The 26338-nt window shown below is 29.2% G+C and overlaps 2 protein-coding genes across 2 annotated transcripts; both read left to right on the top strand.

The window, feature by feature from the left end:
• Nucleotides 1-5524: 5524 nt before the first annotated feature.
• LOC107944611 (protein ROOT INITIATION DEFECTIVE 3) lies at nt 5525-8461 on the top strand. The gene is made up of 8 exons (XM_016878419.2): nt 5525-5926; nt 5990-6103; nt 6192-6325; nt 6412-6559; nt 6929-7128; nt 7437-7564; nt 7774-8009; nt 8135-8461. Exons 1-8 carry the CDS (start codon nt 5723-5725, stop codon nt 8303-8305), a joined length of 1335 nt encoding a protein of 444 aa, XP_016733908.1. The 5' UTR covers nt 5525-5722; the 3' UTR covers nt 8306-8461.
• Nucleotides 8462-22757: 14296 nt separating this feature from the next.
• On the top strand, nt 22758-23684 carry LOC107941575 (transcription factor HEC2). Its single transcript, XM_016875142.2, has one exon. The coding sequence runs from the start codon at nt 22979-22981 to the stop codon at nt 23591-23593; it is 615 nt and encodes a 204-aa protein (XP_016730631.2). The 5' UTR covers nt 22758-22978; the 3' UTR covers nt 23594-23684.
• Nucleotides 23685-26338: the final 2654 nt, after the last annotated feature.

Below are 26338 nucleotides of genomic sequence, written 5' to 3'. Positions count from 1 at the left end.
GACAGTGATGAAAGTATGTAAAAGAAACATCCATTTAAGTCCCCCATGAGAGAGAGACACAAACACATTTATATAAGTATCAATATATAATCAAAATGTGAAGCCAATTATCACACTTTATTGCTTGAGTGGGAATGTGAACGCTGAACCAATTCAATTGTTTGCTGAATTAGCGGATGTGAAGCCTGTTCAAAATGTCACTCCATTAAGTCAACAATATGGAGTTCAAGACTCGTCTACGAAGGTTCTAAGAGCGTCTCTTGAGAGGCAATCGTATGTACATGAGTTTGACTTTAATCTGAATGTTGGATGGGCAAAACAATGTGATTATGGAGGGACATTGACATGGGCCAAAAATCCACATCATTGTCTGACTATGCATAACAACCCTAAATCGAGTCCTTGTTTATAGATACAACCGGAGGTGATTAGTATCAATAAAAATTATCTCGATAATGATGGTCATTCTCATCACGAGGATGAAGATTTTAGTAACCCCGATCTGGATGAGGGCCCATATGATATTGATGATAAAGGCACGAACGAGAGTGAAAATGTACATGCCCCTTTGGTCAGGAACCTAAGTCGTTGCATTGTCATACGCAATGACCTTGGGGCTCACATGTTGAGTGTAAATCCCGATGTGGCGAATGCACTCAAGCTTTCTGAGTACCCAAATATAATATTTTCTTACCGGTTGGCGGCACATTTCGAATCGAAAGAATTGTTCGTAGGTCAACAATTTGCGAACAATAAGGACTACGTATTTGCCATTAAGCGGTATAGCATGAAGGTGTTGGTGGGCTACAAAGTTGTTAAATCTACACTGACATTATATGTTGGGGAGCGTTGGAGGGTGTTGTTGAGGTGATCGGATGGTCACGGGCCCCCCTCCACGCCTTTTATTTTTTTAGATTTTTTTTGTTCCTTTTTTTCCCGATTTCTTTTTCTCCTCTCTTAGTTTTTTCTTAAACTGGTTTTTTTCCATCGTTAATACCAGTTAAAATATTTTCAACCTATTAAATTATTTTTTCACCTATTAAAAAATTTTTAACTTGATTGTAGTAATAGTGAAAAAAACTTTTAACTTGATAGTAGTGATAGTGAAAAAATAATTCACTGAATGGTCAGGATCGTTATTCCATATATTTTGATAGTGAAAATAAATTTTTTTAAACAACAATCGCTCTTTTTTGAGTGAACTAGAAAGGTTTTTTTAATAGTTATCATAATTCTAGTTACATGAATAATGGATCGAAATATGACAATCTCTACTATCATTTTAACTTGTATGATAATGATATTAACTATAGTTCGAATAATCACATGACACATTGGTGGCCATGGGCTCCCCATATTTTCTTTTTTTTTTTCTCAATTTTTTTCTCGATTTCTTTCTCTCTACCCTTCCTTTCATACATCACTTTAATAACTATAATTGATGTCATCCCGAGTCATGTTTTAGCTTTTCTCCACCGTCATAGCCACTTCCTCCATCGCTGATCTTCTTGCCTCCATCTCTGGCACATGTTTTAGACAATGAGGTTAAGGATACTACTTTGATGGAGAAAAAGAATAAATTGATTAAACCTCTTTTTTCATATGATTATGATCTCAAACTTATGAATGAGGTTTATAAAGCATCATCTTATGGTGGCGTTAAACTTAACCACATAACCATCGTCAAGAGGCTTTCCATGCATAAGTTTGAACACTATACTTGAACTTGTGACTAATAACCACTACCAACTAGGAGCCCAAGTTACAAAGTGACATCTTCTAAAGTGATGGTGCACTCCCCACACGATAAATGAAATGTGTGGGTCTCCTAGTGCCACCGTATCACCGTGAACACAAACATACCTTCAAACTATCACAATTTCTCCCTAAAACATCAACATAAATAAATTGTTCTCCCCCAATTTCGAACATATAACACAAAAAAAATTCTCTTTTCTCCGGTTCTATTGAACACTGATCTTTTTTTTTTCTCCCCTACTACTAACCACAAATCTTTCTTCATTTTTTTCTTCTCTTCAACAAAAAAATAATAATTTTCAACAAAAAAACTAAATACTTCAACATATACAGATTTTGTATTGGGGATGGGTTATATATAGTGGGTGGTACCGCCTAATAACGTGGCGACACTAATTAAAATTTTTTTTTAAATTCACCAGTGTCGCTTGACAGACCAACAATACCCTTTAAAAAAATTTATTCCCCTAACAGTCACCAGTACCACCTAACAAATCGGCTACACCAATTAAAAAATATTTTTTTCTTTTTTTCCTTCACCATGAATACCCGTATTTTTTTACAAGTATATCAAAAAATACATACTGATGCCGCTTGACATAGTCACGGCACCAGAAAAAATCATTTTTTTAATCTGATAATTGGATAATGATTAGGGGGAAAAAGAGGGTGGTGTCATCGGTTGGTCAGGGGATACCAACTTCCACTGTAGCAAACGAATCATTCTCGTATATAATATTTCCTTCAGGTCATTTTCGTATTTAATTAATATTTTAAGATTATTTTTATAAAAAAAACATATATAATTCTTACCATATCTTTGTCGTGCCTGTGATTTCTCAAATAAATAAATATTAAAACCCTAACCCTAATAAACCTATTGTTTGACACTATATATATGCCTTTTGTCTCTCATCTAATTTTTCTAATTCTAAAATATGTTAAGGGTATGGCACGTGCCCTAGAAAGTTTCAAACGGAATATATAAAGAGGAATAATATAGAATTAGAAATTTGAATTTATATAAGAAATCAAATTCCTTGAATTTGGATTTAAATTGATGTTATTCAAATTAATTCAATTTCGAAATTGAAAGAATCTATTCCTAAAATCATCTGACCTTAAATTTAATTGATTAGAATATAAAATAATCCGAATTTGACTCAAATTTGAAATTCAAGAGTGAAGTCATAATTTTTTTAGGGGCGAAATTAAATTGTATATTGTTAATAAGGGTTAAAATATAATTTTACCATTTTAAAGTTAATATCTTTATACTTTTTTAAAGGACTAAATCAAAATTTTATCATTTTTGAGCTAAAGTGTAATTTTATCATTTACTAAAATAAAATCTTATAAAATTTAAAGGTCCAAAACTATTTTCTTTTCATTATAAGGGCCAGGGCCCTTGCTAACCCCCTAGTATTGCCCTTGCCGAAATTGATTTGAACTCAAAATAATCTGAAAAAATAAAAATTTGAATTGACCCACTTTAGATTGACTTGACGCAAAATCAATCTAATCCCAATAAATATTAAAATACAAGTACAAATATAAAAAGAAATATAATAAATATAATTATGTTTACATTTTGTATGGGTATTGAAATTATATATATTAGATTATGACAGACCCACAATACAAGTAAAAAAATTATGTAGAATATATATTTATTAAAATGATAAAGCTAAATGTTTAAAACCATGATATCTTAGGTTTAAATCCCACCATATATAAGATTTTATTTATTTTATATAAACGATTTTCAAAATGCAAAAACACTATCGTAATAATATAATTTATTTTGTAAAATTAGTGAACTTTTAGTCATTTCCAAATTAAATTGATATATAATTAATTCGTGACACCAACTCAATTAAAATTTTAAATAATTTTATATATTATGGATCTGCTTTTTTTTTTTAATGTTGCTTAATTGTCATATTGGACCAAAAAATTATTTTCATATTTTGGTTTAAAAGAGAGAAAAAAAAAAGAGAGAGAAATTGACAGAAATTGGATATTATAAAAGAAAAAAAAACATAAATTCCTTTTTTTTCTCCCTCTTCTTATTGTTTTTCTCCTTTTGAAAAATCTTTTTTTTTGTAGAAATAAAAAAACTACACCTAGTAATTAGGAGTAATTAGGAGTGAACAGAAATAATGATCCCTCCATGTAAGGAAATATTAGCATCCTCCTCTAGCAATCGTATAATATACTGTTATACTTAAGTCCTATCATATGCGAGGGTTAATTGCATTATAGCTCCCAAAAGAAGTCCCATTTAGGGTTCACAGCATATTGGGCCGAAAATAGTCGAGGGCAACCCTAGTTTTGATTTTCGAAATCTGGCCCAAAGAAAATAAAAAGGATTAATTGCACTATAGCTCCCCAAATAAGGTCTAGTTTTAAATTGATACTCAACTCCAAAATGTTTTGATTTAATTATTAAAATTTTAGTATTGTATATCAATTAAATCATTCTGTCAATTTACCCATCAACTTGGCCATTAAATTTCAATTTAGATTTGATTTTGAGTATACCGACCTCATGGAAAGCTTGAATCTAATGTATTAAAAAAACATGTCATTAAAATTTAAGAGAGGTATTTTTTTTTTCTTTCAAATATTAGATCTAAGTTGTTTATACTATTAGTATACATTTGGTTTAATGTTGATCCATGTGTTTTAATCTATATTCCATGTAGATCCAAGCTAACATTTACTGTCACATATATGGTTAGGTTGACAGAGAGATATAATTGATACGATATTAATATTTTGAGGATTTAATTAAAATATTTTAAAATTTTAGGATCAATTTAAAATTTAATTACCGATGTGCGATGGAATTAACACAAATTATATAAAATGATTAATTGCAAATGCATTCTCGAACTATGAATTCAATTGTAAATTTAAACTCTAAACTTCAAAACACTCCAATTGAATTCTAAACTAAAATATCCATCCAATCAATGACGTTGTCTTGTTTAAAAATATTTATTAATCTATACGTATTTAAAAACGAACCACACGAAATTCAAGTTATCATAACGTCAAAGCTGATGGTTAGATTCACAAAAAGAATTTGATTAGTACCGTATCTTAGTTTGAAGATTCAATTGAAGTGTTTTGATATTTAAAGACTAATTTAAAATTGGGTAAACTACACTAGTATTCACCCAAATATTAATAGTTTTTTTTAACCCAACTATTCAATTTTGTCTTTTTTGGTCACCAATTAACTAACATGGTAGCTTTTGAAATTGATATAATAGCAACTTTAACCCTCAAAGTTTATACATTGTGCCAATTTAGTCTTGATTCTAAAAAAATCTAACCCTCAAATTTACACACTGTATAATTTGGTATTTTTTTTTTTGCATTTTTTTCTTCTCTGTGACCCTTTCACCTAAAAATCTAACAAAACAAAGTTATCAATTAAATATGACTGAAAATATACAAAAATAAAAAATAAAAAAACTCAAAAATCCAAGATAATAATTTTAATATTTTCTCATTCTTTTAAAACTAACTCTCATTGTAAAAAAACAGTAAAAAAATCGTCATTGTAAAAAAACAGTAAAAAAATTGAATCACACAATATGTAAATGTTAAGGGTTATTTTTTTATAATCAAAATTAAATTAATTAATGGCTAAAAAAAGTTAAATAGTTGAGTGACCATTTTGTAAATTTTTATAGAAGAATAAAAAAATTTTACAATTTAACCTATAATTCGGAGTTCAATGAATTAAAACGATGTCTTTGATCATTAAAGATATAAAGGGAAAAACGATGTCGTTTCCGTTCTGAACATTCTCGCTGTCGCAGTGTCAAGCCTCTCCTTCTCCCCTGTACCTAAAACCCTAAAAGACAAAACAAAACCCTATTATCATTGGTCGTTGTAATGAACCAAAACCCTAAATTGTAAGAACCAAGCGAAGCTTGTCCCAATAACAATGAATGTAGTGATAGCATCATCTTCAATCGACGGCGGCATCGGTTGCTGGGACCTACAGACAGGGGCAGAGCAACTCCGTTACAAAACTTGCGCCTCCCCTCCACACGGCCTCACCACCGTCGGTTGCCGTTTCCTCGCCTGCTCTCAACTTCGTGACCCCTCCGCCACCTCCGGTCACCTCCTTTATTGGTCTTGGTCCAAGGTACGCTCTTTTTAACCACCCAAAAATTTCCCCCTTTTTTTTTGCTTAATTTTTTTTTTACAGCCTCAAGCCCAAGTTAAAAGCTTTCCCGCTGAACCCATTAAACCGCTTATTGCTAATAGCGATGGTACTTACATAGTTGGTGGAGGTTCATCAGGTGATATTTACATTTGGGAGGTATAAACCAATTCAATCCCTTTATTTAATTTTAAGTAATTTATTTGTTAATTAAAGCTTAAACATTTTTGGTTCGTTTTTTGTTTAGGTTGCTACGGGTAGGTTATTGAAGAAATGGCATGCTCATTATAGAGCAATTACATGTTTAGTTTTCTCTGAAGATGATTCACTTCTCATTTCCGGGTCCGAAGATGGATGCGTTCGAGTTTGGTCGCTTTTCATGTACGCCCATACTCGTGTGTATCGTATTTGATTATTGTGGTTACTAATTGCTAATAGTTTGTGCTTTTGATTTGGATGTAAATTAGGATATTCGATGATGTTAGACGGCAGCAGGTTAGTCATCTTTATGAGTATAGTTTTACGGAACATACTCTGCGTGTAACAGATATTGTTATTGGTTATGGCGGAGGGAATGCGATCATCGTGTCGGCTTCCGAGGACCGAACTTGTAAGGTTTGTTCTGTAATATCTTAAGAGATTGGTGATTGGGGTGTTGTTTTGAACTATATGCATTTGAATGAAAAGATAGATACTTTGAATGGCATGTCATTGGCACCACCCAATTTATCTATTTATCGCCTTTTTATCAGTAAATTGTGTTTTTGGATTGGTAATTTTGAAGCTAGAAGTATTCCAAACCAATGTGAGATTAATGGTGAAGGATACGTTGACGCATTTGCTTAGCATGATAGTAATTCGCAATTCTTTTGTTGGTTTTTTGACAAATCTTCCATGCGTGTAATAGAATCTTATTACGGGGAATATCAATTGATTTGTTTTGTAATTACCGGATGTTCCTGATTTAACGTTCACTGCTAGTAGGTATGGAGCTTATCCAAGGGAAGATTATTACGAAACGTTGTGTTTCCTTCCATCATTGATGCAATTGCAATAGACCCTGGTGAACATGTCTTCTATGCTGGCAGCCGAGATGGTAAAATTTATATCGCTGCTCTTAATGCCGAAAGTTCCCCTAGCGACAACTATGGATTGCACATCATCGGTTCACTAACTGATCAAAGGTGTTACTTTGTTTTCTTCAGACTTTATTATTTGTTTATTTGTTTTTGTTTTGCCCATCTTTTCAATACTCCCAAATAATCCCGGGAAAGCCTATGTTGCTTGTTGTTGTTTAACTTCATACTTTCTTTTAGTTCTTAAAGTAGAGGTGCTATGGCTTGTGCTCTTAGCTTCGCACCCTAAAACTAATCCCCTAGATTGAAGATGGACTTTTGAGATACTTCTGATTATGCATCAAAAAAAGGAAAAGTTGCTCGTGTTTGAATAATATCGGTGCCTCTAACAGTTTTACAATCATTTTTTTGGACAGTAAGCCAGTTACATGCTTGGCATATAGTGCTGAAGGAAATTTGCTATTTTCTGGATCAGAGGATGGCATGATTCGAGTTTGGGATGTGAAAACGCAAAACATTACTCGCATGTTCCGACATTCCAAAGGTAAATGTTTCTTGTTTTCCATGAAAGGTACTAATTAGATTGCATACTTCTTGTTTCGGGGATTAACTTCTATGCATGCTCGGTTCATTTTCATATCTTTTTGTTTAGGACAAATCTCATACAAAGAGGCATAAATTCTGTTTCTTCATGTGATGTTCTTTATTATACACACCCGAAGCATGTAACCGATGTGCACTTATTATATTCAGGCCCTGTGAACAATATCGTCATTGTTAGACTCCCATACCCCCTTGGTCGGGCAGAATCAAAATCACAACCTTCCTCAAGAAAGCATGAACTTTCACTCCCACCTCCGCTAGAAAAATACGCAAATTCAAGCGATGAAGACATGGACAACAAGGCTATTGTTATGCTCCCAGATACTATCGACCTCCCTTCATACCTCAGTTCTCAGCTAATCAATGATCACATTAAACAACTTCAGGTTCTCTTTCTTGCTCAATTTTAGTAGTACGAGGCATCGATTTACCATTACCGGCCTGTAATTATCGTGGTTTCGACTCAAAAACCTTGTTTGATAAAACCCTTGTCAACCATTTGTTTTTGCAGCAACAAGGGTCTTCGGCTGTGGCCGAAATGGAAGCGAAGAGACTGAAGGTTGATTGTCAAAGATCAAAGGAGATGTTTCAACAACTGAGAAAAGTTTATGATAACTTACAGGAATTTTGTGTCAATGAGCTCTTAGATGAACAAACAATGGAAGGATCCAAAGGGAATTAACTCAGATACCCCTCAAACCCTTTTCTTTTTACACTTTTTTTCTTCAAATTTTCATTGTTGAATTTCTTTCCAATTATAAACAAGAATCCCATAGCAAATTTTTGTACCTTAATTGTGAAGCATATTCTAGAAAGATTATATGGATTTATGACAGCATGTGCAAATGTTCATATTTATGTTCCTGCCATACAGTCACATTTGGTTGGTCGGAATTTTCATGGCAACAAAAATACAGAAGTGAGTGCACATCATGCAATGTTTGTTTGACTGCAAAGTTATTGTAAACATCCATTTGACACTTATTTGAGCATGCATGCATACATATATTATATCCAACTGTAGATGCGTATATAATCGTTTTCATATTTCATTTGGTACATGAGTTTGGTTATAATGTGCAATTTGATATTTGAGTTAGTATAAAAACATAAGTACTTAATTGGGACAAAAAAAAAATACTCAACTATTAGATTGAACAGCCAAACTAAAATACTTAATTTGAATAAAAAAATTTTGATACCAAATCGAATATTGGGACAAAAAAGAACAAGTCTTCACTTGAGCTGGCCATTAACCTTTATTATTTTCACATTTATTACTTTTGACTCAATTTTTTATATTACAATCTAAATTGCTTTTTATTGGATTGAAAAACTAATTAAACTAGCATAGACGTACTTAACTCACGTAGTCCACTGTTTACTTTATAAAAATTGAAAAAATATTTAGAAATTCAATAAATTTAAAATAAATCATAAATTTTTTTTAAAAAAGGTTATCTACAATCACAATGAATCATGTAACAATTCAATCAACTTCCGTCTAACAAAAAATAATTTAACTAAATTTAAAAAATTGAAAGCTAAAATGATAAAAAAAAAAGTATGAATTTTTTTAATAAACGTTAAAAGACTAGATTATCATTAGGCTGGAAAAAGATCCCATGCAATTGCAGATTTATGATATCCATTAAGCTGTATTTAAATCAAGTGGTAGGTCTGCAAGAATCAAAGCCAACATTTTGATGGGCCCAGCAATGGTGGCATGCAGCAGCCAATATTAGACAAAAATAGGTTCATTGTTTTACTCCTTAATTATGAAAAATAGGTTCCATCACCTACTTCTCAATATTTTCTTTTTCAGGCTTTTTATTCCCTTGATTATTTTATTCTAATAAATAGCATTATCTTTATTTATCCAATAAAATAGCATATCATTTGTTACAAGGAAAATACCGTACAACACTACCAAATACTAATAAGTAGAAGCATTGTTATACATACCCAACAATTAGTCCCCCATAATGTACAAAGTTTATATTGCAGTCAAGTTGAAGGAGCTCCCTTAAGATAAGGTCTCCTCTATGCATCTTTTGTCTCTTTAATATCAACTCATTGAGTTAATCACATCATCCTTATAGGGTAATCATGTAAGGAGAGCCCACATTAAGCTCCTCCTCCAAGTCACAGAAACATTATTAATGGCTTATGGCACCACCACTGTGTGAATCACCTGCATCCTCTTTCATCAAATCTTGCATCAAGAGTTGGCATTGTTTGTGGGAACTCAGATGAGATGTCATGGCTTTACCACACCAAGATATCCTGAGAGCTAATTGTACTGGTATGACCAAAACCAATACTATAAACAAGTGGGACGGGGATACCAGCGCTATCCTGCTCATGGCCAATATACTCATTAGGGTTACCGCAATGGCTACTTGTACAATAGCGCTCATCCTACCCATTAGTAACATTATCAACAAAACTATGTACGTCCCCAACCATTATATTATCAGAACTATCCAAACCAATAAAGCCTTATGTAAGGAACAATTTGCCACCACTCAACCAATAATCCCACCGTACAAAACAACACGCCTACAAGCCAACAATACACAAAGTTACAGGAACAGCTCAGGCTCCTCCAAGAACGTATCCAACAACAATAAGAAACATTCCAAAAGCGATTTCAATAACAAGACAAGATATTATAATAGAATGCTCAGGTAATGCACGAACTTCAATCAATTATGACATCAATGCCAACTAGACTCAAAGATGTGGCGTCCTCAGTAGCAAGGCATTGATGCGATCAAAACGGAAATGGTAAAGCTAGTAAGGAACATGGGTCTCTGAGAATTAAATTAAGCTAGCAAGGTTCTCCCTTAAGACACCACGTAAAGCCCCTTAGAAAAGACATGCGGGTCCCACGAATGGTGAAGTCAGAAGACAGAGAATGGGTCTCATACTCAAATGGACCTTTAGCCCCCCAAAAAAGCTGAAAACCAAGTGGCATCTTCCTTTAAGCTACCTAAAGAGACATATAACGAGATGAAAGACCCTATGGATCGCATCATCCAATACAAGAACCATATGCGTGCCATGGGCACCGATGATGCCCTCAAGTGTAGGATCTTTTCCATAAAATTCTGAGACTACTATACTAGGATATGGATACCTATCACTACCAACAGGATTGAAATGTGGTTTTGGAGAACTGGCACACCAGTTTATGACACATTTCAATTAGCAAATAGTGTGGCAATAAGAAATCCTGTAACCCTATGGTTGTGAAACAAAAGGTTAAAAGGTTAATGAAAGTATGAGACGCTACATTCGTTGGTTCAACACAACCACTATGAGCATCAAGAGCCTAACAAATAAATGGGCAATTCAAGCTTTTATTGCAGGGGTGGGTCATGAGGATTTGAGGTACGTATTGACAAAAAAAACAACCTGAGAAGTTGTCTCACCTCTATGAAAAGGCACATCGATACACCAAAGCGAAGGAGTTGAACTCCTCAAGTCAGGAAATCACGAAAATCGGCTCAAGGCGATTCCACAATAAAAAAGTGTTACAATATGCGGAAAGTCCAATTACGAGATAATTGTAATACATACTTTTACCTTATTTAATTAATAAATGCATTACCATTATTATATCCGGTACATGTTTTTGTGTATTAAATAATTGAATAATAATGTTTTTGGAATAATATAATTATTATTAAATTGTCCTCAGTCAAATATTATTGTGGGCCGGGACAACAATTATATATTGAGACTAATGTATAGTTGATTAATGATAAGGCGTTACCATCAGTATGAGATGACAAGTCCAATGCATGAGTACATATTAGAGAACAATGTACTATATCGAACAGTCATGAGAACACTCTTGAATCATGTGAATGTCACATCACTTATCATAATGATAATGATAAATATGATCTTTAGACTTAAGGGTATCATAGTTCTCATAATATATTTTAACACAGTCAAATTTATTTTGTAACTAGATGTAAAATAAAAGTCGTTGAATATGCTATAAACTATGTAATGGATTGTAAGTGACTAATATAAGAATTATCCCACCTACCTAATGAAAGTTATAACTTAAATCGTATAAAGTAAGACTATATAATATAAAAATGCACTCACAACACGATCATCCGTCATGGTAATTAAAGATTGGAACATGAATTTTTTTTCATTTTTTTTATAATTAATTCACATACAAATTCATTAATAATTTATTCAGCTTACATGCTAATAATTGATCGTCATTGATGTATTGAGAATCATGTAAACGAAAGAGAAGTAGAAGTAGGGACCATATTGAATAAAATAATAAATCTTACTTTTTCTTTCTTTTGCTTCACTGAACTTTGCTGCCTATACAATTCCCGATGAGGGAGCTGGTGAAGTGGGAAGAAGTAAGAAATATTATAAAAATAATAAATGTTATTATATTGTTTTGTTTGTTATGTAGGATTGATATATTGATATATTATATTAAATATAAATTGATAATTAATATAGAAAAATATAAATTCAAATTTTAAAAATAACATTTTCGAAAAAAACAATTATAAACGAATATAAAAAATAAACAAAATTAATATAAAGAAAAGCATTATAAAAAGAGAAAAGAAGAGTTATGTTATGTGGGGAATAGAAGAAGATAAGAGGTATATTTTAATAAAATGTTATAAATGCAAAGTAAAAGAAACCCAACAACAAATTCTTTATCTTTTCTACCCATCTTGTTGCATATAACATGTCTCTTTATTTATGTTTCTTTCTCAATATTAAAGCAAAGGTAATATATATACATATACATATATCATCTAATAATATTTTATTATTTATATTATTACAATTTTGCCTCATGCTTCGTGTTAGGTTGGTTATTTATTTGAGTTAAATTACATAATAAAATTTGAAGGTTAAGATATGTTTTAAGTCCCTGTATACTTCATACGTTTGGAATTTAATTCCCTTAATTTCTTTTTAGGAATTTAGGCTTTACTTGGTAGAATGGAAATAAAATTGGAAGATGAAATTTTGAAGGGGTAGAAAAATATGGAAAAAAAAATAATTTCCTATAAGTGTGCATACTAAGAAAGACTATTGCTTAGTAGAGTTGAAAAGTGAAAGGAAATAAAATAAAACATTAGGACCAATTTTATAAATATTTTGATTTTTATGCATTAAGGTGAAAAATGATCATCTTTCCTATATTTTTTCCTCACTTTTCTTCCCTGCCGAGCACACTCAAAATTTATTTTCTTTCCACTTTTCTACTCATTCATTCAACCCTTCCACTTTTCCACCCAACCAAGCACAAAGGGTCAGCATTCGACCTAATTAAGTAGAGCCGAGTAAAAAAGCTCCGAGTTGATCTAGTTGATGAATCGTATTTTATCATTCTAACTCAAGATATGTTTGTTTCACGGAAAATAACTTACAAAAAATGTTTTATACATTTTCTTTTGTTTGTTTCATGGAAAACAACTTGGTCAACAAAAAATAAGCCAATTTTCTTAAAAAGCGCAAGTCATTTTTCGAAAAAAACTCCTTTATGAGTAATTTTATTTTTATATAAAAATTAACTTGAATCAGCCTAATACTATTATATTAATAATAATTTTTTTATTTAATATTTAAAAATATTATAATATTAAAATAGAATATTATAATATTCAATATTCTTAAATATAAATGATTAAGTGAGTCCCGATGATCTAAGGATAGATGGAAGTATAAACTTGAAAATTAAAATTTTGAAAGTTTTTGGAGAGAAACTTTGCTCAAGAGAACTCTTAGAAAAATTGAATTGCGTCTTTCATTGCTAAATTGAGAGTCTTTCTTTCCTCTTTACAACCTCCTTGTTGGGAATCTAATTCATTACATTAGTATAAATATTTTTTCTCCCCCTACACAATTGCTATTTTCCAAGCTATTATTACAACTGCAAAGAATATATATATTCTCTGAATTACAAAACTTTTGTTGGAAATCTTTACTGTGTATTTTCATCTTTTCTTGAGAGAATTTTTGTAGAGAATGATTACTATTCATCTTCGTATTTTCTTTGCAGGGAATCGTTGCTATTCATCTTCGTGTTTTCTTTGCAAAGAATCATTATTGTTCATCTCCGTCTTTTATCTTCCAAGGAATCTTTACTATTTGACTTTCTTGGACTAGTCCAAAATAGATATATTTATAATTTTGCTCTTTAAATTTATCAATAACGACTTTATCTAATAAGTGAATAGTTTCATATTCCTTTTGAATAGGTAAACTTTTTCTTTTGTTTTTATAACATAACTACAAAAAGACATTTAAAGTTTCAAATGTTGCTTTTTTAGAAATTTGGTTTGTTGGAACTCTTGGAAGAGTCCAATTATCACACATTTGGGGAACATTTTTGTAATGTTCTTATTCATTGATAGTGTTATTGAAGGTTTAATCAAATTCTTGGGAATGATTGGAGGTAAAGCTTGCAAAAAAAGTTAGTTCTCTTAAGGAAAGAAAACATCTTTTTGTTTTCATATTTCTTACACGGAATTCTACTATAAAAAATTCTAAATTACTAAAATTGCCTATAAGGATACTCTATCCTTAACATGCCTAACCTATGACTACTTGGATTGTGTATCAATACTCAGCAATAATAATAATACATTAATAAAGATAGTTAAATCAGAATTCAAAAATATTGAAAACAAATTTGAAATTTTTTAAAACTTAGATTTATTTGTTCCTCGGCTCTAATACCAAGCGAGTCCGAGGATCTGAGCATTATGTTTCTAGAAAGCCAAATAGTAAATATTTTTTAGAAGACAAAAGCATAGATGAATAGTAATGATTCTCTGCAAAGAAAAGATGGAGATGAATAGTAACAATTCTTTGTAAAAAAAAGACGAAGATCAACAGTAACAATTCTCTCCAAAAATTCTCAAAAGAAAAGCAACAGATACACAATAGAGATTCATTGCAAAAGTTTTCTAATTCAAGGAATATATTCTCTACAATTGTAATAATAGTTTGGAAAAAAGAAATTGTATAAGTCGAGAAAAAATATTTGTAATAATGTAAGAGATTAGATTCCCCAACAATGGCATTGTAAAGAGACAAGAGCCCTCTATAAAAGACTCAATTTGACAATAAATGGCACTACTCTATACATGACTCAATTTACCCAACAATTTTCTAGAGCAAAGTTTCTCACAAAAACTTTAAAATTTTTAAGTTTTTGTTTTTAAAATTTGAATTCAAAACAAATCAATTTTTTGTCTTCAAAAATTTAAATTTCAATTTTTTACTTCCATCCATCCTCATATCCTCAAGACTCGTTTGGTATAAGAGTTAATGAGGAATAGATAATTCTAAGTTTTGAAAATCTTCAAATTTATTTTCAATATTTCTGAATTATGATTTAACTGTCTTTATTAATGTGTTATTATTTTTGCTAAGTATTGATGCATAGTTCAGGTGATTATTAATAAAATGGACAATTTATTAATTTATTAATAAAATTGATACCCTAAATATGTATTTTTAATAATATAATTAGTTATTAATAAAATTAATAAAATTTATTATTTTAGTAAAATATTTAATATTAAATTTTTATTTTAATAATAAAGCTTAACAATAACAACTTTAAATTTTAAAAATATTCCTAATATATTATTGAAAAATATTTATGTTAATACTTTAATAATATATATTGAAATTTGTAAATATTTAATAATATTTTTTTAATATAAAATATGAATATTTTAATTATATAAAAATGAGTATTCACTCTCATATAATATTAAGTTTATATATGACATTTATTATTATAAATTAAATTTATATTGTTTAAAGGAAATGCTAATATAATATTTTATAATAAAGATACTTATATTGTGGTTGTTTCACTAAAAACAACTTTTAGAAAATGATTTTAGGAAAACTTACCAATCAACCAAAAATATTTTACATAAAACCATCCAAACATTAGAAAACATCAACTTTTTCCAAAAAATCAACCCATTTTCTATAAATCATTTTCTAGAAGTTGTTTTCAATGACAAACACAGCCTCAATGTGAATTTTTTTTAATAGAGTCGAGTGAAATTAAAAATAAATATTCATGTCAAATTAAAATCTTGTTACAATATAATAAATAATTTCATTTTAGAGCACATAAATTTAAAATCATATATATTTGAAAACTCTTTCAAAGTTCAAAACCAAATAAGAGAAAAAATTAAGTTGTTTTAGTATAATAAACTTGAATTGATAATTTATCTGTTTATATACTCAAATTTATTATTTTGGATTTTTTTAAAATAAATTTTTTATATACTATTTATAATATTTTTTTATAATTTTATAATCTTCTTAAAACTTTTATGAAAATTTGGAATTTTTATAAATATATTTTTTTTAATTTTAGTTGAGAGGGGTCAATTTGCTCATTTTCAAAATTAGCAAAGACCAAAGGGGCATTTATACCAATCTATTATTCAAGGTTTTCGAGTTATTCGAATTGTAAAATTTAACTCGACTTGAAGTCGAAAAATTGGATTACTTATTCGAGTTGATTCGAAAAAACCAAATGACTCGAATAACTCGATTCTGTTAACTTGAAATTTGAAAAAAAAATTAATTTTTTCGAGTCAATTCGAGTTTTGCTCATCCCTACCAAGCACACCCTTAGTCTTTCTATTTTTCGGATTTAAAAATTCAGGTTTAATTGTTACCACTATTAAATTTCCTGGTGAGACATTTTAAAATTTAAAAAAATCACTTGGTAGTCATGTAATAATAAAAATAACATTGAAAATCCTTATTAGAATTTGTTTTCTTAAAAACACTCATTCAAACTTGTCATGATAAAACAATTTTGATTGGAATAGTGTTCTTGAGAAAAAGTTACTTCAGTATTTTGATTGAAATAGTTTGCAATATTAACTACTTAAACTAACTAATGACATTATAAAAGTGGAGAGACCAAATTATGTTAAAAATTAAAATAATAAATTAATATTACATTTCAGCATAGTCTAGGGGCCAAAATTGAAATTTGACCATTGTCTTATAATGTCAAAAAAAATGCAAACCTAATAGAAATAGGAAGTTACATGTCAATCGGCATTCAAATTATATATAACCACAATATTTTAATCGAAAAGTTAACAATATTAACTATTTGAGTTAATTAATAACATTATAAAAATATAGAGACTAAATTATGTTAAAATTAAAGTATAAAAATTAAATTTCAATTTTAAGCATAATAGCTTGACCAAAACTAAAATTTAATCATTTTTCTAAATTTAAAAGAATAGAGAGAAAAAAAATAGATGGCATGGGTGCCCACTTATCAACCGCCAGTAGCAGTGACTAATTCACTCAACGCGGGTAAATGATTGACTATGAAATATGCTCCATTCGCATGCGCAAAAATCAAATCCTCATCCACATGATTAAAGGATGGGGTGAGCGACCACCACACCATACTTCATGGTTGAACTAATTATCCTTTAGTTTTGCTTAACTAATTTAATTCATATATATTGAATAAATAATTTTTTCTCGTATTATTATATTAATAACCAAACGCGTCATATATTCCTTAACGTATACATGGTAAGCATATACATAAAGTTAATATCTTGTACATTGACAATATATTTTTTTATTCTATAAGTAAACTTAAAAAATTAGCATGTCTTATCAACTCTCAATATTACTTATAGAATCTAAAAACTTCACTGACATCCATATATATATATATATATATGTGAGGATACCTTCCCAATAAAAGCTTTATCATGTATGAAATGTTTTAGTAAGCTTTTCAGCTTTTGCATGTGAATAATCAATTAATTACTCAAAAGAAATGTTGTTGAATTTAAGTTTTAAGATACTAATTTTAATAATAAGATTTGTTGTAGTGAATTTTTAATTTTATACATAACAATAAAATAAACTGTTGTTAAATATTAAAATATTAATAATAACTTTAAAATATCGTCATGTATTTTATTTTTCTACTTATTAATCGTTACAACACAGTTTGTTGTTGTGAATTTTTAATAAAATGCGTAATGACAAAACAAATTGTTAAAATGTTAAAATTTTAGCAACAATCTTAAAATACCGTTATTTTAAGCCATAATAATTTAGCTGAAAAAACTTGAGCATCAAACCTGGTTAATCAATCCCAAAAACACCTTAAATAACTCAAGCCCAAAATTAATCTGAAAATTTGTAATCTGATTCAAAATCAACTTACCACTCAATGCATTGAAATATGTTCTACAACATGGTTGTGTCCCTATCGTGTGTGGTTATCGTGTGTTAGTGTAAGTACTAACTGCACATGCACACACTACATCCAAAAAGGGTTGCGAGTAGCAATACAAAATCCAAAGGGTAATATAATACTAAATGAAGATAATAAAAAGAAAAAAGAAAATTGATTAAGATTAAAAACTCGACAATTTTAATATTATGTTAATAGAATTCAACTCGAAATTTTTATATTTATCTAATGTCTACTTCTATACATCATTCAAACCTTTAAATAGTAGGAAATTTATGCTTGAATGTATTCAAATTCATGTCCTATTTATTGTTACAATAGCAAGTAAGTTAATTGAGCTAAAGCTCAATTCAAATTTGAAACCTTTGTTAAATTATTAAAGGGTTAAATAATTTTTTTGGGGCTGAACTTGACAATTACTTTTGTATTACTATCTAAATTTTTTTTATCCAAGTTAATCCTTGAACTTAGTAATTATTCTCACAGTAGGACCTAAATTTTTTTTCCAAGTTAATTTAGGTTCCAATGTGACAGTAATTATCAAATTTCGAGACTAATTTAAATTAAAAAATTCAAGCCTTAATTTAAACCAAAAAAAATTAAATTCGAATATAAAAATAATTGTGAAATTTAACTCTAAATAATAATTTAACGCAAGCATTAAATGTCAAGTTGGTTGATTGATTATTTATATTCTAATTTTACATGAATGAATAAAAAATATATATCAATTTGCTAAGGAAAAACCTGTGAAGTTTTTTTCTCAGAAAAAGCTTTACCAAACTCAAGAAAAAAAATAACATCCAAATCTAAGCTGTACACCATATCCAAAAAATAAAAATAATACAAGAAAAACAATAAATAAAGAAAAAAAATTCTCCAATTTGTTAGTAGCACTTTTGGGGATCATCTCATCGTATATTTTTGTGTGTACATTTAGGAACATTTTTCTATGACAAAAATGTTTCATTTTTGTATGCGAGTTATATATAATACAAATAATTTTATAAAAAAAATTATACTACGAATTAATATGTGATGTATTGATAATGTATATGGTATAATATTAATTTTTTATCGATTGAGTTTTAATTTAGTTAGCATTGATATTATTATCAGTGTTAGAAGACATGAATTTGAGCGCGTTAAAACACATTTATTTCTACATTTAAGAGTTGAGAAGAATTATGAATAGTTTTATATGTAAATATGTTCAACTTCATCGGCTTGCCTTCCTCCAAAAATGGTAAAATATTGTTATAGGTTATGATCATATTTGTTCATTTTGTCATAATGTTTAGAATTATTCAAACTCTCTCCCTAACCTATAAATAGAAAAATAATATACTTCAACGTACTTAAGCCCACGTTCTTTGTATTGATAATAATTTTTATGGCAATCGAATTAAAACTTGACAATTAACTAATATTTTAATTAGACGATGAAATCAATTAAAAAATAAATCATTGATGAAAGACGGCTGGCGAGAGAAACGAAACCTGATCCATCTCGGAAAGCGTTCTCCTTTTTCTCAACGGAGAGAGTGAAAGGAACAGCTGACATTGTTCATTATTTCAAAAGAGAAGATAAAATTAAAGGTCAATTTATGATTTTGGGTCCCTCTATTGTGGTTGAATTTTGAATTTTGTCTCTATACTTTAATTTGATATTGTTAAGGCAGTTTTTGAGCAGTACCAAAGAGTAGTGCTCATTAGTATCTAGTACTGCTTAGCTCAGAAACTTGCCATACTTTGTGTTGGAAAATGTTAGTAACAAAATCATTCTACTATAATCTTTGTTGATAATCTGGATAGATGCATGTCCATCTATGATATCCAAACATATATTGAAGATTGGTTTTGATTAGATTAAGGAAATCGACTTCCCTACTTTGAAGAGATTGGATTGGATTCAAGACCTATGTTAGACTTATTGAAGATATTTTAAGAGTTGATTATCTTGTTATTTTAGTGGAAGATTTATTGTAATTTGATCTAGCATGCTAGCAAATCTCGATTTATTATAAATTAAGGAGATTTGTATAAGTAATGTACTAAACTGAGAGCAATTACTCATGTTCATTGAGGATTGAATGCAAAATCAAGTGTGTCAGAAATAATTTGTTGTACGATGTATTAAGATAGTGAATTATTTCTCTAGGCAAAGCCCTGCAAGCATGGAGAAATCAAATTGTATAAACATATCGAGTGTTCATTGTTTTCTTGCTTTGTTCGTCACTAGTGATTGAAGCAATTGAAATTACTTCTAGCACTACTCAAATTAGCTTGCAAATATCGTGTTAGAACTTTTAGACATAATTTGATCATTAATATTTATAATATCATTAATTAGTCTAAATAATTAGCTATCCCAAATAAATTTCACACAAAAATAATGTTAGCATGATACGATAAAAGTGATGTTTTTAAGAAAAAATCATATCAATATTTTAACAAAATTGATTAATAGTGTTATTTATTTCAACTAACTAATAATATTATAAATATCAAAACATCTCAAATTAAAGTAAATAAATTAAATGGATAAAAATAAATATTTAACAAATAAAAATGGGGAGAAACATATGGGATAATAATACAGGAATGGGCCCTACACCAATGGACCAGCGCCACGTGGGCATCCATCCCCACTGGCACCTTATTACACCCACCACCGTCACAACGGGGTTAATGAAACTCATTAAAAGGAGTCTTGCTCTGTGGGTTTTCTGACATCTGTCATGTGAACTGTTGGTTTTATTATTATTATTAAGTTTCAAAGTGCGGGTTCAATGTTAAATCATTTTACATGTTTAAAAGGAGAATTTAAAGTCGAATCATGGAAATAATTAAGAACGAATTTTGAGATTAAATTTTGATAAATTTACTAAAATTTTAGAAGTTTAATGAGAATTTATTTTAAAAAATTTGAAGGTGTAATTAAAATTTTTAAATTTTTTATAAAATTAATGAATTTTTCTAAATTTTCTTAAAATTTAAAGGGAAAAATCATAATATCCCCAAATTTTGGAAGGCCTTTGCCCATATAACGAAGGAAGGGGGAGTTTGTACTATATACTGATATTGTATTGTTCTGGTCTTAAATCAGTACCAAGTAGACCATATTCCGTTTCGATTAAAATTTTGATAGATTTTGTCAATTTCAATGTGTTTCAATATGTTATAGTCAATATCAATTTATACTAATAGGTATCAACCCATAGTGATTAAAATGAAATTTTAATATTTTAGATCAATTTTTTAATTTTATAATTATATTTAAAATTAAAAGTTATTAAATTATTCAACCTAGTTGTTTAAAGCTTATATATGTATTAAGATAGGAATTTTATATTAAATACCATCATGATCACATGAACATTGATTAGGTTAATATTCCTTACTATACTTTGACAAGTGCAAAACATATTTTCCATATATAGTATATATAATCTAGAGAAAAGGACACAACAATAATATATTGAAAATCTCTAATTTATTGATACAATGATGATTAATTAGAATTAAATTTTTAATTGTGCAGATAAAAGCATGCTTCTTGGTGTTTGATGTTGTCCCATAAATAAAAAGAAAACAAACAAAAATGCTCATGTAAGATTTTTAAAAGAGTGTCAATATATTCACACTAGACATAAAATGATTGATGATATTTTTGAAAATTTTAATTGGATTAAACTCGAAATTATTTCAAATGAATCATTAAAGTATTAATATTTTATCAACATAAAGTGTTTTTGTTAGCTTAATTATTAATTTAAACGTTAACTGTTAGTTTGAATCTAACATGAAACATATTTAAGAACACATTAATATGTGTTGTTTGAGTCTTAATTCAATTGGGTATGAGCATTATCGTCAATACAGGAGGACGTGGGTTCGAGTACGCTGAAACGTATTATCCTCCTATTTATGGGTGGGGAGGAATTATAGGTAATTCTAGACATTGTGTCAAAAAAAGAAAATATGATCCGAACCTATAACGAAATTGTTAAAAAAAACACATTAATATGTGAACGTGTATGTATCTATAACAAACACATCAAATTATAAATGCAATAGGTATGCACAAGGGTTAGCACTAAAAGAAGGTAGGTAGGGGCATTGGCTTTTTTTAAATGAAATTTTTGTGTTTTAACTTTTCTAAAATTTAATATATATATATAAATTAATATGTAAAAAATTACATTTTGGCTCTCATAATTTTTTTAATTTAATTTCGATCCCTCCAAAAGAATTATTAATTTCGCCCTTAGATACACACATATTTAAAATTTGACCCATTTATTTTAATATGTTTCATTTCATATTAAAATAAATGTTGAATGCCCTAGCTACTAGTATAGAAAAACCTAATTTATAGGATACTGATATTTTTTTTATTTCTCAAGGTATCTATCGAAACGAGTTCAGTAATTAATCCTCCGCATTCTGTAAGTCCATTAAGGAGGTTGACGCTGACCGCGTATTTTAAAATTGCTCCATACCCAAGGCCGAGAATTGAACCCTCGACCATTAGTTAAAATAAGAAAGAACACTTACCATCTCACCTAACTCTTGTGATTGATAGGATACTAATATTTGAAAGGACTCAATTAAAACATTAAAGTCTACTATGTCATAGATTTAAATCCTATCATGGGTAATAATAAATTTTCGATAATCTATCAACTGAGTTGGTATCCGATGATGATAGAGATATTTATTTTTAAATAATATTCAACAAGTTGGTGTTATATATAGTCATCCCACTAGATTGATAGCATGTTCCCAATATATCATTATTTTATTCCTTATATTTAATATTTTACGCCTTTGGTATTAATTAAAACTTTTGTATTTATGTTTTTCATTCACTGCAAATTTTCTGATAGAACCCCATAGTCTTATAGTTATACACTCTCCTCTTTTATCTTCCCCATCCCTCTCTGCCTATCAATTTCAAACCTCTGCTTTTAAACACTTACACTCTTTTACTTTCCTCTTCTTTTGGATCAAAATTATAGACTTTTTTTTTCTTTTTGATTTTAACAAAAAAAAGCCATGGAAATTGATCATTTAAAGTCTGCAACAACACAAGACCAGATGGAGACGATGATGATGCAAGCGGAGTATAATATCTACAACGACGTCGTTCAATTACCCCTTGCAAGTCCAAGCACTTTCGTCGAAAACCCACCATTTATCACCGGTTCAACGCCGGGTCAACCACCGTCCACCGCCGTTTGTCCCGGTTTACTGAAGAAGAATTCGATGGGTGCAATGAGGGAAATGATATTCCGAATAGCAGCAATGCAACCGATACATATAGACCCTGAATCCGTCAAACCACCGAAGAGACGGAACGTGAAGATATCTAAAGACCCACAAAGTGTAGCGGCGAGGCACCGGCGAGAAAGGATCAGTGAGAGAATAAGGATATTGCAAAGATTGGTCCCTGGTGGGACAAAAATGGATACCGCTTCAATGTTGGATGAAGCTATTCATTACGTTAAGTTCTTGAAAACACAAGTGCAATCATTGGAAAGAGCTGCCACCGTTGGCGGTGGTGGGATAGGGTTTCCTTTAGGTATGTCAAATGGTGAGAGTTTTTTTAGCATGGGGAAAGGGTTTCAATTGCATCAAAATGATGGTGTTCAACAATTTGGAGATGTTTAGTGTAAAACTTGTATAAAAACTCATAATCTTTTTTCCTAATTAGAGAGTTTTAAATGGAATGTTCAAGGAGGGAACTGATCATTGATTTTCATGTAGTCCATCTTGTGTTGGTATTCAAAGTTGAAATCTATGACTAGATAGCTAAATTCCAAACTTTTCATAAAATTGGTTTGGACTTTCTAACCATGCATCTCTACCGGCAATAATTCAATTTCATGCTCATATTATCATATTCGTTTTATAGTATATGTTGGGAAATTTGTGATTATTTCTTCTAATAATCTCTTCATGTAACTTCATGTGTTGGAGATATTTACCTCAGCTATCTCTATTGTCGTGAACTTCACATCCACTTAAGATTTGCCCCTATTCTCTTAAATCAACGTTCACTACATTGCGCCTGGCATGAGCTAGGTAGCCCTTCTTCCAATCTTGTTTGAATTCCAACACCATTTGCATTCCCATTAACAGCAACACACTGCTCAAAACCAATCTCATTATTACCCTTCTCCCATGAAGCTAGACGATTCATCTTCATCTAAATTTTCTTAATTATACATTCATTATTTAATTGTATCAATCCCATGCTCTTTATCTTTTGAAATTGGGAAGGAATATAAAATTAAAATAATTTAATTATATACATGACAAGTATAATTATATCGAAATATTTAACGGTCGAATCATTAAAATATTAATAAAAATAAAAGAGTGTAAAAGATTGATGAGAGTGAATCCTTACTTTTTGAAATTTACTTTCTTTACCTTTAGTTTTAAGAAATTACTTCATTTATTTATCTTATTTAAAAATTAAATTACAATAATCTGATTATTTTATCAATTGGGCTTGTACAGGTGTAAGTAGAATTTTTGTTTTTTTACAAAATTTTAACTTTCACCGTTAACATGTAGATTGTTTTTGGGGCCAAATCATGACACAATCAATTATTAGGCTTTACTTCAAAATTATCCTTGGCTCAGGGGCAAATTCTATAAGAAATTGTACAAGGATCAAAACTAAACGATAAAATTTTGAGAAATTAAAATATAATTTTATAATGTATTAATTTATCATTTTTATCATATTTGAAGGGACTAAACATAATTTTTTTCATTTTGAGAGGCCAAAGTGTAATTTTATCATAAATTAAAATTTAATTTAATCATATTATAACAAACTTAAATAGTAATTTTCCATTTGAGGGGGACTAAGACCCTTGTCTATTCCCTCAAATTCACCCCTATTCCAACCCGAACAATATTGGTTTTAGACCATAAAATAGATGAATACACCTATGGGTTATACAAAAAGAAGTAAAGAGTAACATTTAGTGCACACTAGGTGTATGTGTTTTATAAATCACCAGTGAATAATAATATCACACCTCATCATTAAATAAGATTTAAAATGCTAACAATTTTATTTAAATATAAATTAATCGTTAAATAGTTTTAACTATTATAAATAAATACTAACAGTTATGGAGGTCAAGAGTTAGGATATTGGGTTTATGGTTTAAGATCCTATGCTAAGGATCAAGGTCTCACACTTAGGTTTTATAGTTATAGCATTTATTTGGGATTATTATTTGATACGTTGACGGTGAAAAATTATAATTTGAAGTAGGGTTGAGAAATAAATAGTACATGCGACAAAATTTCAATCTTATTTGTGAAATTAAATAAAAATTCATTTATTTATAACAAATTATTATTTTTTAATTTTATTTAATGATAAGATGTGATTATCATATTATTATTTATTAATGGTGCGTAGGTTAACAATGCACCGATATCCTCTCTAAAAACAAAATTCATTCAACAAGTGCACTTTCCAAAATTCAAGTTTACATTCTCATCCTTATGAAATCGATTATCGACATTTTTACTTAAAAGAAAATTCTAGATAACCCCTTTTAAGAAAATACCACCTTATATATTTTCAAAAAACTTTCATTTTCCATGAAAATGAAACAAAAATCATCAATGTTTCTTAATTTTTGAAGAGATATACAAAATATATTATATAAGATGACATAATCCCCTTTATATGTACTAAATTTGATTTATACCAATCAATAACCTTATATATTATATAAGGTTTCTTTATCGATTCACTAATTGAATTGGTCTCATTTGACTCATTATAATAAGTTACTTTATAATAATTAGTTATGTTTAAAAAATCGATGTTTCTTTTTCTAAAAACATTGCTAGGTTCCATGTTCAAGATTTTTTTTTTCATTGTTATTTATGTAAAGATATTGGATTTATTTATACTCGATTTAAGTTTAATGTATTGTTTTTTTTATAAAATACCTATTTTTAAGTATAATTTCTCAACTTATAAATAGAAGGAAAACGCACTTAGATGCACCGAACCCATATTCTATTGATTGTTGCAATTATAATGGTGTAAATTAAATAAGGCTTAATCAATTGAATTTAGCGTATTATTAAAAAAATTATAGTTATATATGAGTATAGTTTTTAAATATTTTTGGAATAAAATTAATATATTTATATGAGTTAAAATATATTATAAATCTCTAAACTCTTCGTAAATTTGAAATTTAATGTCTGCATTTTTATTTCTAGAAATTTAGTTCATTTATTTTTTTCAGATTTCAAAATTCAAATCTAACTGTTAACACTGTTAAAAGTTATGCTGTTAAATTCAAGTTCGTTACAACGTCGATTTTTTAATTACATTGCTACCAAATAAAAAATCTTTTGTATTTCAAA

The sequence above is a fragment of the Gossypium hirsutum genome, chromosome D06, assembly GCF_007990345.1.
Source record: "Gossypium hirsutum isolate 1008001.06 chromosome D06, Gossypium_hirsutum_v2.1, whole genome shotgun sequence".
NCBI classification, from domain to species: Eukaryota; Viridiplantae; Streptophyta; class Magnoliopsida; order Malvales; family Malvaceae; genus Gossypium; species Gossypium hirsutum.
The sequence above is the reverse complement of the archived record's forward strand: the minus strand, read 5'-3'. Positions and strand labels throughout refer to the sequence as shown.